Source organism: Oncorhynchus clarkii, chromosome 14, assembly GCF_045791955.1.
Source record: "Oncorhynchus clarkii lewisi isolate Uvic-CL-2024 chromosome 14, UVic_Ocla_1.0, whole genome shotgun sequence".
Classification (NCBI taxonomy): domain Eukaryota; kingdom Metazoa; phylum Chordata; class Actinopteri; order Salmoniformes; family Salmonidae; genus Oncorhynchus; species Oncorhynchus clarkii.
The window spans coordinates 26,184,201-26,199,573 of record NC_092160.1 but is presented as its reverse complement, the minus strand read 5'-3'; the positions used below and the strand labels follow the sequence as shown (position 1 = coordinate 26,199,573).

Genomic DNA, 15,373 nt, shown 5'->3' with positions numbered 1-15,373 from the left:
CAAGGTTTCTAAAAATGATAACACTACAGGGGAAGTTTGGGAACAAACACATTCTTGTTTCAACATGCTGTGCCCCAGAGCCTCAGACGGTGCACCCCCATGGCTGCTCAGAGCAAATTTTGCCTACGTGGATCTAGGGATGTTTGGCAACAGCCAGTGTTTCTGTCTGACCTGGGGTTAATGGATCAAAGGGGCCTAGTGGTTAGTTGTAGAATTGCAATGTGTGGGTATAAAAATACTTCCTCTAAAACAACTTATCCCTGGCTGGAGCTTTTTCGCTTTTCCTCAGTCCAAATATAGTCATGACTCGCCACGTCATCTATCCCCTAGCAGTTCTCCTGCCTGCGACAACAAACTCAAGGATATGGTTCTCTCTCTCTCTCTCTCTCCCTCGCACACACAAACGCTGCTGTCCCATGTTGTAGAGACATTGAACCACTGGTCACTCCCGTTTCACACTGTGTATTTAAATACTGTATCCCGACATCGCTCATTCTAATATTTTTAGTTACAGTGTTTATACACACCACATTTGTATTTATATACTGGATACTTGACATAGCTCACTCTAATATACAGTACATGACCAAAACTATGTGGACACCTGCTTGTCGAACATCTAATTCCAAAATTGTGGGCATTAATATGGAGTTGGTCCCCTGTTTGGAGGCTGTTAGAGCAGCACTCTTCTGGGAAGGCTTTCCACTAGATGGTGGAATATTGCTGCGTGGACTTGCTTCCATTCAGCCACAAGAGCATTAGTGAGATTGGGTGCTGATGTTGGGCGATTAGAAGCACAGAATCATCTAGAATGTCATTGTAAGCTGTAGCGTTACGATTTTCCCTCTCTGGAACTAAGGGGCCGCGCCAGAACCATGAACAACAGCCCCAGACCATTATTACTCCTCCACCAAACTTTACAGTTGGCACTATGCATTCGGGCAGGTAGCGTTCTCCGCACATCTGCCACACCCAGATTCGTCCATTGGACTGCCAGATGGTGAAGTGTGATTCATAACACCAGAGAACACATTTCCACTTCTCCAGAATCCAATGGCGTCAAGCTTTACACCACTCCAGCTGACACTTGGCATTGCGCATGGTGATCTTAGGCTTGTGTGTGGCCGCTCGGCCATGACAACCCATTTCATGAAGCTCCAGACGAACAGTTCTTGTGCTGACGTTGCTTCCAGAGACAGTTTGTAACTCACTAGTGAGTGTTGCAACCGAGAACAGACGATTTTTATGTGCTACGAGCTTCAGCACTCGGCTATCCCGTTCTGTGAGCTTGTTTGGCATACCACTTTGCAGCTGAGCCATTGTTGCTCCTAGACGTTTCCACTTCACAATAACAGCACTTGCAGTTGACTGGGGCAGTTCTAGCAAGCCAGAAATTTGACAAACTGACTTGTTGGAATGGTTGCATCATATGATAGTGCCAATGTTTGTCTATGGAGATTGCATGGCCGTATGCTCGATTTTATATACCTGTCAGCAACAGGTGTGGCTGAAATAACCAAATCAACTAATTTGCATGTGTGGCCACATTCTTTTATATATAGTTTATCTACTGCTGTACATATCATTCTTAGTCTAGGTTGTGTAAATTCCCCCGGTGTACATATGTAGCTTGCATTTTGATACTGCTAGAGTGCTATTTGGGTTGTTAATTAGATTCGTTGTTAATTGAATTAATTGGATTCGTCCCGCCATCCTTAATTTCTTTCCTTTCTTTTTTTGTGTATTTTTCTGCATATTTTAGCTGTTTGACATTTGACTGCATTGTTAGGAGCTAGTAACATAAGCATTTTGCTGCACCGCTATAACACAGGCTAACCCGTGTACGTGACCAATACACTTTGATTTGATGATGTACAGTTGAAGTCGGAAGTTTACATACACCTTAGCCAAATTAATTTAAACTCCGTTTTCCACAATTCCTGACATTTAATCCTAGTTAAAATCCAATTTTAGGTCAGTTAGGATCACCACTTCATTTTAAGAATGTGACATGTCAGAATAATGTCAGAGAGAATGATTTATTTCAGCCTTTATTTCTTTCATCACATTCCCATTGGGTCAGAACTTTACAAATACTCAATTATAATTTGGTATCATTGCCTTTAAATTGTTTAACTTGGGTGAAACGTTTTGGGTAGCCTTCCACAAGCTTCTCACAATTAGTTGGGTGAATTTTGGCCCACTCCTGACAGAGCTGGTGTGAGTCAGGTTTGTAGGCCTCCTTGCTCGCACATGCTTTTTCAGTTCTGCCAACAAATTGTCTATGGGATTGAGGTCAGGGCTCTGTGATGGCCACTCCAATACCTTGACTTTGTTGTCCTTAAGCCATCTTGCCACAACTTTGGAAGTATGATTGGGGTCATTATCCATTTGGAAGACCCATTTGCGACCTAGCTTTAACTTCCTGACTGATGTCTTGAGATGTTGCTTCAATATATCCACATCATTTTCTTTCCTCATGATGCCATCTATTTTGTGAAGTGCACCAGTCCCTCCTGTAGAAAACACCCCCACAACATGATGCTGCCACCCCTGTGCTTCATGGTTGGGATGGTGTTCTTCGGCTTGCAAGCGTCCCCCTTTTTTCTCCAAACATAACGATGGTCATTATGGCCAAACAGTTCTATATTTGTTTAATCAGACCAGAGGACAGTTCTCCAAAAAGTATGATCTTTGTCCCCATGTGCAGTGGCAAACCGTAGTCTGGCTTTTTTATGGCGGTTTTGGAGCAGTGGCTTCTTCCTTGCTGAGCGGCCTTTCAGGTCATGTCGATATAGGACTTGTTTTACTGTGGATATAGATACTTTTGTACCTGCATCTTCACAAGGTCCTTTGCTGTGGTTCAGGGATTGATTTGCACCATAGTATGTTCATCTTCAGGAGACAGAACTAATCTCCTTCCTGAGTGGTATGACAGCTGCGTGGTCCCATGGTGTTTATAGTTGCATACTATTGTTTGTACAGATGAACGTGGTACCTTCAGGTGTTTGGAAATTGCTCCCGGCGATGAACCAGACTTGTGGAGGTCTACAATTTTTTTTGTAATGTCTTGGCTGATTTCTTTTGATTTTCTCATGTCAAGCAAAGAGGCACTGAGTTTGAAGGTAGGCCTTGAAATACATCCACAGGTACACCTCCAATTTACTCAAATTATGTCAATTAGAAGCTTCTGATAGGCTAAAGCCATAACATTTTCTGGAATTTTTCAAGCTGTTTAAAGGCAAAGTTAACTTAGTGTATGTAAAACAAATTGTGATAGATTATTTCACTTATAATTCACTGTCTGTAAACAATTGTTGGAAAAATGTCTCGTGTCATGCAAAACTATAGGTGGTTAACAAAAAATTTGTGGAGTGGTTGAAAAACAAGTTTTAATGACTCCAACCTAATTGTATGTAAACCGCCGACTTTAACTATCACAGTTTGACATACTTTACCTTTCATTCATGACTAAATATAGTATTGATATGTATTTTTTTTACATTATGTAGTTGATGTGTACCAGTATTTATTTATCTGTGTAAATGAATTACAAGGGAAAGCAGGGTACCAAGGAAACCAAGGAGTTGTACTTCTACGGCAAAAAAATCCACCGAAACATTTCTATAAAAATAAATAAAACAAAATCAGCTCACAGATATTGGACAGCATTCAGATCCGTTCTGTGGGGCAGCAGTGTGTTCACATTTCATTGCCCCAGGTACTATACTATATAACCAATTCAACAGTGTGGTATTTCTTCCTATTCACTCAAACAAGAGTCCAGTTTTTCCCTCACTTCTAATGCCAGCAGTCCCATACAATGAACGGTTGGGGGTGAGAGGGTGGTGGATGGGGGGTGTTAGCGTATAACCAACCCCCCTCTATGCCTCGTCCTCATTCAGCAGCATGTTGGGGACCCCCCGAGAGATGGGGAACTCACGGCCAGACTCGGGGCACTGCAGACACCCTTCCAGCACCTCCACCTGGACAGAGAGACAGATAAACGTCACATCACCTGTAGTTACTCTGCGTGTGTGTGAAAATAGGGTTAAACCTACAATCACGTTTTATCAAGCAGAATGAAAGTGCCAAGAGGGAACATGATGGAGACTACCTAACCTGACCACTAGATGTCCTCATATTCCCATAATAAATGCATAATGCTTCTTTCTATTGACCAAAATAGTAGTTGATAGAACTAAGTAATGAACAACAACAACAGGTTATCTATGGTGAACCTCACCTCCAGCAGAACCCGGTGTACTTTACGCAGGAAGTCTTCATTATTCTCATAGTCCGTGACGAGCTCTGCAGGTAAATCTTGGAGATGACCCAGCTGGAGAAAACACCACAGTTAGGAATTAGGATATGCAGGAAGAAAGTGATATTGCCAAACAACCACAATCACTTTAACAATATTTTAGGGAAAGCCTTTCTGTATCAGACCCAAGTATAGTTAGTGTACATGTCATCTAGCTGTTGGCCTAGCTAACTATTCTACCTCTGTTGGATACAGTAGCTTGAAATGACTTTGCACAAGTGTGTTAGTCAGACAGACGGACTAACCCCATCAGCCGCCTGAACCAGGGCGCTCCACTCCAATTTGGGGATCATTCGACTCACGAAATTGGGATTAAACTCCACCTCACTCACTTTCACCTCCGTCGCCTGGGATCCGCACAAACGGGATGAACAAAAAAACACATTAAAAATTAGCTAGCTAAATACGTGGTGCATTTAACACATTACAAGTTACCGCAACTCTACAAGTAGTTTTGAGCAGACTTCCTTACCTTGATGAGGAGAGGGTATCCTTTGGTTACCCCTTTCACGTGAGAGGTCAACATGTTGTGCGTCAGAAGTTTCATGCTTACAGTCTATGAATGTCGCTTATATAATCAAAGAAAGTGAGAGAACCAGTAACTTTGTCAATATATACTATATCTACAGTAACTATAATACTCTACCGTGCAAACTAAAAACAACGAGTTTACATGTGGACCGGAAATGTCGAAATTGCAACAGTGAACAGTTTCCCCCAAACACAGATCATCCTAAAAAAAAAGGTTCCTAGCAGTACAAACGGTTTCCGGAAAACATAATTTATATTATATTGTATATAATTTATATTATATATTTTAACTAGGCAAGTCAGTTAAGAACAAATTCTTATCTGGTCGTCCTGCGGGGACGGGAGTTGAGATTAAAGATAAAAAATATAGGACAAAACACACATAAGAGAGACACCACAACAATAAGAGAGACCCAAGGCAACATAGCATGGCACAATCTTTTATTTTGTCAACTGTAAAAAAAAATATATATAAAAAAATTAAAAGCACAAAACCATGTTAAGTTTTTTATATTCATGTTTTATTTTTTGTATTAATATGTGTACTCATTGTCTTGATATTATACAAGTCATTCTTACAGATATGATATAGTAAATACACAAGAGGTTAGCAGGCAGGTCCAATCTGCTTGTTTACAGCTGCACTAGGGTCGGACAGCATTCCTCTGTAAATTAGGACAACGCGTTGCCGGCGGGAGATATGGCTCGGAATACGTACTTCAATGCAGAGATGAGAAATTAGTTCTACTCCAAATTGTCCCATTATCCCTACTGTTACACCAAGAAGATTGTACGACTTCTTAGGATAATGGGACAATTTGTAGTACCAAAACATTTCTCATCCCCGGCTCCACGATGTCTTAATATACAAAGGTATGCTGTCAGGCCCTAGTGCAGCTGTAAGCAAGCGGGTTGGATCTGCCCGCTAACACAGAGGTGTGACCAATATAACCAAAGGGTCATCCTCACAAGAAACCACTAACCCACCCACACACACACAAACGCCATTTTATGCACAGACATACCTAAACATATATCCCTTAAAAGTATTGAACAAAACATAAAAATGTAAAACGATTGACCACAAACCCCCCTTTTCCCCCCATGTCTTAACCCTTCAGACATCCCACCAACACTGTTATTTTGAAAATGAATATGCTAATTAATACTAGTGTTTTAACATAATTAGAAAAATACAAAAAAAAAATGCAGGAAGGCAACTAACGAGACGAACAAGATAATTTTCTGTTGAGAGGAAGGAACCAGACTTGTGATAAGGTTCAAGGCCCTGAGGGGGACATCTTGCTCTGACAGAAACAAAACAGTAAGTACAAATTGGATGACCAAACGCTGGCAAGCATTAAAAGCAAGGAAAGCCATTTGACATAGAGAGGAAAGGACATATCCCTCGTTTGTTCAGTTCATCATCCATATTCTCCCATGACTGCATTTAGTTAATACAACCAGGCCATTGTGTCCATTGGTCAAATATGAACAAGTAAGCATACAGAGAGATAAGTATAGGTTTCAGGAAGGCAACAAAAGTAGACATTGATTTAAAACCAAAAGGGGCCAGGGAACTCAGCATTGAAAAAGCTTATGGCACAAACACTGGGGTGGGGATGTGTACAGGCTAGGATAGAACAATCACATAGTTGCATTTTGAGTTGACATTCCTAACCTTGGTAAGGATCTCAGCAAAGGCCACTATAATAGTTTCTTCAGTCTCCTCCATCCATATCTCAAAGGAATAGAGGATGTTACCCTCCAATAGAATGAGTTCCCGGACTCAGATTAAGCCTACTCCTAAAATGCATGCTCAATTAAGGATCGCCATTCAAGGTGCTTTTCAGTCAAGGAATAGGTTTAATCTCAATCTGGGAAACCGGCCCATAGTCTGATCAACAGAAGACTGGGAGAGCTACTGATTAACACATTTAATCCCACCTACTACAGACCTTATACTAGACCCCTGTATGCCCTTTGTCAGTGTTGACAGCTAAACAAGAAGTCAACCCAGAATGACAGTGATATGTTTACGTACTAATAAAAGGTAGAGTATCTGCATCATGTACATACTGCTGCAAGAAGAGTGAACTGAACTCTATTTGATTGCGTTGAAGAAAGAAAACAAAAAATGTATCTCGATCCATCTGGAGCCACATCGAATACTGGGTGTCAATCACTCCGCAGTAGTTAGGTTTTTTTGCATTAAAAACTCACTCACACATTCACTCCCTTCATCGGTTCAGCCACATAACTTCACCACCATATTCTTAACCTTTAACCCAGCCACCACCATATTCTTAACCTTTAACCCAGCCACCACCAGAATCATCACTCTTGGCCTTCGTCGGAGCGCCATTTTAAGAAGTCCTCCTTCCGTGCATCTGGCTTGATCTGGTTCCGCATGCCCCCCAGTAGGTTGGACGTTGCCTCGGACGCCACTATTAAGGGACGGACGACGGTGGGCGGGATCTGCCGCAGGACTCCGCCCACAGCACCAGGCAGACCTTTCTGCTCATGCCCGCGAGACGCCACATCACATAGCGTTTGAGCTGTGTCCATCATACCCTGGGAAACAGACAGAAAACAGAGTGTTAGTGAGAGGCCTTTTATTGTCATTCTAAAATGGTTGATTAAAATACATTTATTTATCAGTACCTCTCTGACAGTGTCATAGGCCTTAGCCACGCCCTCTCTGAGGTCGGCAGGCTGGTGGGCGCGGCGGGGCTGGTTGGAGGGCGGTCGGCCCTCTGTGATGTAACGGTTCAGGGGGGGCGTTGGGGACAGGATGTCATACACAGTCTCCGCTGTGGCCTTGAGGAGAAAGAGCAGGATTATTACAACTCTGTAAGAGAGTGAAGCACATCAAAGCAATGGAGGAATCTGTATTACTGGTCCCAGTGGCTTCTACCTGTATGGTTGCTTCTAGTCTTTCAGTTCTTCCTACATGGTTTAGGTATGCGAACCCTTTGGCCACAATCTATGATACATGACTGTAAGAATAGTGGTATTAACATGTATGGTGTGTAGTACATGGGATGCATTGTTTCAACCTATATGTCTATGTGAGCTGCACGTATGATTGGTATTCTACCGCTGTGTGGCCTATGGACAGTCTGTTGCCTGCTAATAGTCTGTGGTTAGAGGTCAGAGGTCAGTAGTACCTGTATGGCCTGCACCAGTCTGTTGCTGAGCTCCAGAGCAGCAGAGGCAGTGGAGGTACCGAAGGACGCTGCCCCCCGCTGGAGACCCCGGATAATGCGGCCGTCCCGCCTGTACTGCTCTATGGGCATCCAGAACAAGTCCCTGACTCCATGGACTAGAGAGAAAGTCACACACAAAAAACCCATTGAGACCAACACTAAATGAGGTTGTGAAAGGAGGCTAGCTATAACCACACTGCAAGAGAACCATTCTATTACCATGGTTATAACTCAGGGACTACTAAAGGGACAACGGCAAAGAAACAAAGAACACCATACAAGTGACGTCACTTCCCGTACTTACACAGCTGAACTACAGAGTGCATGGGACCTACACCTCCCAGAATGCCCGGCAGCTGGTTCTTTCGGATGTCTGTCAGCCACTCAGTGACAGCGTACTGAATCACCTTATCTACACCTAGAAGTCTGTGAGGAAGAGATAGAGAAAAGTGTTATGAAAAAGACACTTGCTTCAGACGCCACAGAAACCCCACAGTTAGTGTTGTTGTACCCGTGTCGGCAGCAAAGTCTCTTCAGCTTCAGTTCAGAGCAATTCAGCTGGGCCAGACCAATAAGAATCCCTGCAAACGTTCCCTAGGAAAAAATCACAGTGCAAAGGTCAAGTGTGTGACATAACATAACCACAGAGATGAGTTCACTGACAAAGCATCACAGTTAAAATGTCCTTTCACCTGCTCAATGACCACATGCTTGCCCTGGTAGTCCAGCCAGATAGGGACTTCAGAGGTGAAACGGAACTCCCTTAGAAAGGAAAGACAATGAATAAATAATTGACGCATTCGAAATACTGTTTTTTTAATACTTTTTGGGAGGATTAAGTTAGTAATTACCGGAAGTAGATTGGCTGATCAGTGGAAGAGGTGGAGCCAGAGGACGAGGAGCTCTGCTCACTATAGGTGGTTTCTACAGAAGCAGTGAGGTCAGGACCCAGACCAGAAGTGGTCTCCGTGCCAATGACCCCATCTTCAGTGGGCTTCTGAGAAGGGTCTGTCTTCACTGTGAGAGGACAGAGAGAGAAAATGAATAAAATAGGAGAAAATATTGAGTGGTTGAGGAGGACATATACACTGGGAACGAACCCCAGGCTGTAGTGATGCCGCAACACTGTGATGCAGTGCTTTAGACCACTGCGCCACTCAGGAGGCTCGACAAACCATTTCAGCATGGACCTCACTTTGTGCCCAGGGACATTAACATGCTGAAACAGGAAAGGGCCTCACAAATTTGTGCCAACAGTTTGGGGAAGCACAGAATTGTCTAGAATGTCATTGTATGCTGTAGTTAAGTTTTCCCTTCACTGGAAATAAGGGGCCTAGCCCGAACCATGAAAAACAGCCCGAGACCGTTATTCCTCCTCTACCAAACTTTACAGTTGGCGCTGCATTTGGGCAGGTCGAATTCTTCATGGCATCTGCCAAATCCAGATTTGTCCGTTGGACTGCCAGATGATGAAACGTGATTCATCACTTCAGAGAACGCGTTTCCACTGCTCCAAGAGTCTAATAGCATTAAGCTTTACACCACTCTAGCCGATGCTTGGCATTTCATATGGTTATCTTAGGCTTATATGCGGCTGCTTGACCATGGGAGCTTTATTAAATGGGTTTCCAACTAACATTTATTGTGCTGGTGTTGCTTCCAGGGCATTTTGGAACTTGTTAGTGAGTGTTGCAACCAAGGACAGACGATTTTTACATGCTATACCCTACAGCACTTGGCGGTCACGTTCTGTGAGCCTGTGTGGCCTACCACTTCGTGGCTGAGCCGTTGTCGCTCCTAGATGTTTCCACTTCACAATAACAGCACCTACAGTTGACCGGGGCAGCTCTAGCAGGGCAGAAATGAGACGAACTGACTTGTTGGAAAGGTGGCATCCTATGACAGTGCCACGTTGAATGTCACTGAGCTGTTCAATAAGGCCATTTTACTAACAATGTTTGTCTATGGAGATTGCATGGCTGTGTGCTCGGTTTTATACACCTGTCAGCAACGGGTGAGGCTGAAATAACCTAATCCACTAATTTGAAGGGGTGTTCACATACTTTTGTATATATAGTGTATGATACAGAGCACCACAAATTAATGCTATGTATGACTGTTTTCCTGATCCATGTGACCTGAGCAGTCAAAAGCTTTTTTGTAGAGTACAAAAAAACACAGTGATGGTGCTCACCCTCAGCTGCAGGATCCATAGGCAGGTAGGGGTTAACTCCAGCAGCCAGACTACTGAAGAAATCCTTCAGGAAGAACAAGGCATCCTGGTCGATGTTGAGTCGGAGGGGGAGGAGGCTGATTCTTAAACAACACTCTGGACCACCTACACCTGAGTCTGGACACACCTGCAGGGCCTTCACTGTTAACTGGGACACACAAACATAGAAGACTTTATTTTTTTTAAATTTCACCTTTATTTAACCAGGTAGGCCAGTTGAGAACAAGTTCTCATTTACAACTGCGACCTGGCCTAGATAAAGCAGAGCAGTGCGACAAAAAACAACAGTTACACATGGAATAAAACAAAAGTACAATCAATAACACAATAGAAAAGTCTATATACAGTGTGTGCAAATGGAGTGAGGAGGTAAGGCAATAAATAGGCCATAGTAGTGAAGTAATTACAATTTAGCAAATTAACACAGGAGTGATAGATGTGCAGATGATGATGTGCAAGTAGAAATACTGGTGTGCAAAAGAGCAAAAAACAATATGGGGGATGAGGTAGGTAGTTGGGTGGGCTATTTACAGATGGGCTGTGTACAGCTGCAGCAATCGGTAAGCTGCTCAGATAGCTGATGCTGAAAGTTAGTGAGGGAGATATAGGTTTCCAACTTCAGCAATTTTTGCAATTAGTTCCAGTCATTGGCAGCAGAGAACTGGAAGGAAAGGCGGCCAAAGTGGGTGTTAGCTTTGGGGATGACCAGTGAGATATACCTGCTGGAGCACATGGCTAATTGGGCCCAATTTGGACATTTTCACCTAGGGGTGTACTCACTTTTGTTGTCAGCGGTTTAGACATTAATGGCTGTGTGTTGAGTTATTTTGTTATACAAGCTGTACACTCACTACTTTACATTGTAGCAAAGTGTCATTTCTTCAGTGTTGTCACAAGAAAATATATACTCCTATTTACAAAAATGTGAGGGGTGTACTCACTTTTGTGATATACGGTAGATGACCTGGAGCCGGTGGGTCTGACAACGAATATGTAGCGAGGGCCAGCCGACGAGAGCATACAGGTCGCAGTGGTGGGTGGTATACGGGGCTTTGGTTACAAAACGGATGGCACTGTGATAGACTAGAGTGTTGGAGGCTATTTTGTAAATGACATCGTCGAGGATCGGTAGGATAGTCAGTTTTATGAGGGTATGTTTGGCAGCGTAAGTGAAGGAGGCTTTGTTGTGAAATAGGCAGCCGATTCTAGATTTAATTTTGGATTGGAGATGCATAATATGAGTCTGGAAGGAGAGTTTACAGTCTAGCCAGACACCTATGTATTTGTAGTTGTCCACATATTCTAAGTCAGAACCGTCAAGAGTAGTGATGCTAGTTGGGCAGGTAGCGATCGGTTGAAGAGCATGCATTTAGTTTTACTAGCGTTTAAGAGCAGTTGGAGGCCACGGAAGGAGTGTTGTACGGCATTGAAGCTCGTTTGGAGGTTTGTTAACACAGTGTCCAAAGGGCCAGATGTATACACAATGGTGTCGTTTGCGTAGAGGTGGATCAAGGAATCACCCGCAGCAAGAGGGACATCATTTATATATACAGAGAAAAGAGTCGGCCCGGGAATTGAACCCTGTGGCACCCCCATAGAGACTGCCAGAGGTCCGGACAACAGGCCCTCCGATTTGACACACTGAACTCTGTCTGAGAAGTAGTTGGTGAACCAGACGAGGCAGTCATTTGAGAAACCAAGGCTGTTGAGTCTGCTGATAAGAATACGGTGATTGACAGAGTCGAAAGCCTTGGCCAGGTCGATGAATACGGCTGCACAGTACCGTCTTTTATCAATGGTGGTTATGATATCGTTAAGTACCTTGAGCGTGGCTGAGGTGCACCCATGACCAGCTCAGAAACCAGATAGCACAGCGGAGAAGGTACGGTGGGATTCGAAATGGTCTTTAGAAGGGCAGGGCGGATATAAGTCTATAACAGTTTGGGTCTAGAGTGTCTCCTCCTTTGAAGAGGGGGATGACCGAGGCTGCTTTCCAACCTTTAGGAATCTCGGAGGATACGAAAGAGGTTGAACAGACTAGTAATAGTGGTTGCAACAATGGCGGCGGATAATTTTAGAAAGAGAGGGTCCAGATTGTCTAGCCCAGCTGATTTGTACGGGTCCAGGTTTTGCAGCCCTTTCAGAACATCTACTATCTGGATTTGGGTGAAGGAGAAGCTGGGGAGGCTTGGGCAAGTAGCTGTGGGGGGTGCGGAGCTGCTGGCCGGGGTTGGGGTAGCCAGGAGGAAAGCATGGCCAGCCGTAGAGAAATGCTTATTGAAATTCTAGATTATGGTGGATTTATCGGTGGTGACAGTGTTTTCTAGCCTCAGTGCAGTGGCTGCTGGGAGGAGGTGCTCTTATTCTCCATGGACTTTACAGTGTCCTAGAACGTTTTGGAGTTAGAGCTACAGGATGCAAATTTCTGTTTGAAAAAGCTTATAATTCCACAAAATTAAAATCATTGTTAAAAACTGATTTTCACAACAAAAAGTAAATAATGATAAATGGCTATAAAAAGCCTCTTCTCTCACCATGTTGGAGTGTGCTCTGCGGGGCATGCTCTCGCTTGTGTACAGGTAGAGGAACTTGTTGAGCTGGGACGAGGCCAGGCGATCGCGTATCTCCAGCTCCTGAACGATGAACACCTGGCGGGACAGAGGCTGCTCGCCCACCGCGCCAACCCCCACCCCAGGCACCCCTCCCTCCTGACACGGCCCAGCCGCAGACACCACCACCGGATACGACTCGTGCTGGAAGCTCACCTGGAATAGGAATGGCACATTTAACTAATAGTACCAGTTGTAGCTTTTTGCTGTCTCCACGTTAACAAAAGCATCGGTTGACATTTATACTACACTCCAACTGAACATATCCTTACGATGGGGGGGGAATGAATTAGCTTTCCATTTTGTACAGAGAAAAAAAAATCAAAAGGCAAACAATATCTTTAGAGTACTGTATGGACACACCTTGTGCACACACAGTACATACAGTCTCCCTACCTTGGTGAGCTGGATCTCCATGAGCAGGTTGTGTTGTCGTCCACCACCTCCAGCCCAACGCCAAGAATTCTGTGGCCGTGACGGAGCAGCGGAGCGGGACGGGGACCCACGCATCCCAGAGGGGACAGAGCGACCCCTAGAGAGAGAGGGGGGAAGGAGGTAGAAAGGAGCTTGATGATCATTAAGAGAGAAATCTTACAAATTCAAGTGCCTGTTGCTAGGTTGTGTGTGCAAAGAATACAAATTTAAGAAAAGATAATTTATAAAATTACTATGCATAGATAATAAACAGCGAGTAGCAGCAGTGTAAAAACAGAGGGGGTTGGGGGGAATTTGATTAATTGTTCAGCAGTCTTATGGCTTCGGGGTAGAAGCTGTTAAGGAGCCTCTTGGTCCTAGACTTGGTGCTCCGGCACCGCTTGCCATGCGGTAGCAGAGAGAAGAGTCTATGACTTGGGTGATAGGAGTCTCACAATTTTTTGGGCCTTCCTCTGACACTGTCTAGTATATAGGTCCTGGATGGCAGGAAGCTTGGCCCCAATGATGTACTGGGCCGCACGCACTACCCTCTGTAGCACCTTACGGTCAGATGCCGAGCAGTTGCCATACCAGGCGGTGATGCAACCGGTCAGGATGCTCTCGATGGTGCAGCTGTAAAACCTTTTGAAGATCTGAGGACCCATGCCAAATCTATTCAGTCTGAGGGGGAAAAGGTTTTGTAGTGCCCTCTTCACATCTGTCTTGGTGTGTTTGGACCATGATAGTTTGTTGGTGATGTGGACACCAAGGGACTTGAAACTCTCGACCCGCTCCACTTCAGCCCCGCCGATGTTAATGGGGGCCTGTTCGACCCTCCTTATCCTATATTCCACGATCAGCTCCTTTATCTTGCTCACATTTGAGGGAGAGGTTGTTGTCCTGGCACCACACAGCCAGGTCTCTGACCTCCTCCCTATAGGCTTGTCATCGTTGTCGGTGATCAGGCCTACACCACTGTTGTCGTCAGCAAACATAATGATGGTGTTTGGCCTTGCAGTCGTGGGTGAACAGAGAGTACAGGAGGGGACTAAGCACACACCCCTGAGGGGCCCCAGTGTTGAGGATCAGCGTGGCAGATGTGTTGTTGCCTACCCTTACCACCTGGGGGTGGCCCGTCAGGAAGTCCAGGATCCAGTTGCAGAGGGAGGTGTTTAGTCCCAGGGTCGTTAGCTTAGTAATGAGCTTTGTTGGCAACATGGTGTTGAACGCTGAGCTATAGTCAATGAACAGCATTCTCACATAGGTGTTCCTTTTGTCCAGATGGGAAAGGGCAGTGTGGAGTGTGATAGAGATTGCGTCATCTGTGGATTTGTTGGGGCGGTATGCGAATTGGAGTGGGTCTAGGGTTTCCATCATGATAGTGTTGATGTGAGCCATGACCAGCCTTGCAAAGTACTTCATGGCTACCGACGTGAGTGCTACGGGTCGGTAAACTTTTAGTCAGGTTACCTTTGCTTTCTTGGGCACAGAGACTATGGTGGTCTGTTTGAAACAAGTAGGTATTACAGACTTGGTCAGGGAGAGGTTGAAAATGTCTGAAGACACTTGCGTGCTTTGAAGGTCCGTGCTTTGAAGGTCCGTGCATGCTTTGAGTACACATCCTGGTAATCCGTCTGGCCCCGTGGCTTTGTGAATGTTGACCTGTTTAAAAGGTCTTGCTCACATCGGCTATGGAGAGCGAGATCACACAGTCGTCCAGAACAGCTGGTGCGCTCATGCATGCTTCAGTGTTTCTTGCCTCAAAGTGAGCATAAAAAAGGCATGTAAGCTCGTCTGGTAGGCTCACATCACAGGGCAGATCGCGGCTGAGTTTCCCTTTGTAGTCTAATATTTTTCGAGCCCTGCCACATGTGTATTAGCATTCAATCTTAGTCTTGTACTGACGCTTTGCCTGTTTGATGGTTCGTCGGAGGGCATAGCGGGATTTCTTATAAGCGTACGGATTAGTGTCCTGCTCCTTGAAAGCGGCTGCTCTAGCCTTTAGCTCGGTGCGAATGTTGCCTGTAATCCATAGTGTATGGTTGGGAAATCG

General features: G+C 44.6%; 2 protein-coding genes across 2 annotated transcripts in view; both read right to left on the bottom strand.

Annotated features, from left to right (window-relative positions):
• Window positions 1-3,568: 3,568 nt before the first annotated feature.
• LOC139366451 (tRNA methyltransferase activator subunit 11-2) lies at window positions 3,569-5,049 on the bottom strand. Its single transcript, XM_071103946.1, has 4 exons — window positions 4,797-5,049; window positions 4,570-4,671; window positions 4,247-4,339; window positions 3,569-3,986 (listed from the first exon to the last, which is right to left on the bottom strand). The coding sequence occupies exons 1-4, from the start codon at window positions 4,869-4,871 to the stop codon at window positions 3,885-3,887; spliced, it is 372 nt and encodes a 123-aa protein (XP_070960047.1). The 5' UTR covers window positions 4,872-5,049; the 3' UTR covers window positions 3,569-3,884.
• A 325-nt stretch (window positions 5,050-5,374) lies between these two features.
• The window catches only part of LOC139366450 (autophagy-related protein 2 homolog A-like), a 28,965-nt gene continuing 18,966 nt past the window's right edge, over window positions 5,375-15,373 (bottom strand). Inside the window, exons 30-39 of the mRNA XM_071103945.1 lie at window positions 13,303-13,438; window positions 12,832-13,062; window positions 10,259-10,445; window positions 8,916-9,081; window positions 8,757-8,826; window positions 8,576-8,658; window positions 8,369-8,490; window positions 8,026-8,180; window positions 7,520-7,675; window positions 5,375-7,429 (exon numbers count right to left, since the gene is read on the bottom strand). Of these exons, the coding sequence (XP_070960046.1) occupies window positions 7,193-7,429; window positions 7,520-7,675; window positions 8,026-8,180; window positions 8,369-8,490; window positions 8,576-8,658; window positions 8,757-8,826; window positions 8,916-9,081; window positions 10,259-10,445; window positions 12,832-13,062; window positions 13,303-13,438 (1,543 nt within the window). The 3' untranslated portion in view covers window positions 5,375-7,192. The remainder of the gene's footprint in view (window positions 7,430-7,519; window positions 7,676-8,025; window positions 8,181-8,368; window positions 8,491-8,575; window positions 8,659-8,756; window positions 8,827-8,915; window positions 9,082-10,258; window positions 10,446-12,831; window positions 13,063-13,302; window positions 13,439-15,373) is intronic.

Coding starts and splice junctions, on each gene's coding strand:
- LOC139366451 (XM_071103946.1), bottom strand. CDS start 4,871: ATGAAACTTCTGACGCACAACATGTTGACCTCTCACGTGAAAGGGGTA. Junction 4,672..4,796: donor GATACCCTCTCCTCATCAAG/GTAAGGAAGTCT, acceptor TGCGGATCCCAG/GCGACGGAGGTGAAAGTGAG. Junction 3,987..4,246: donor TACACCGGGTTCTGCTGGAG/GTGAGGTTCACC, acceptor CTCTCTGTCCAG/GTGGAGGTGCTGGAAGGGTG.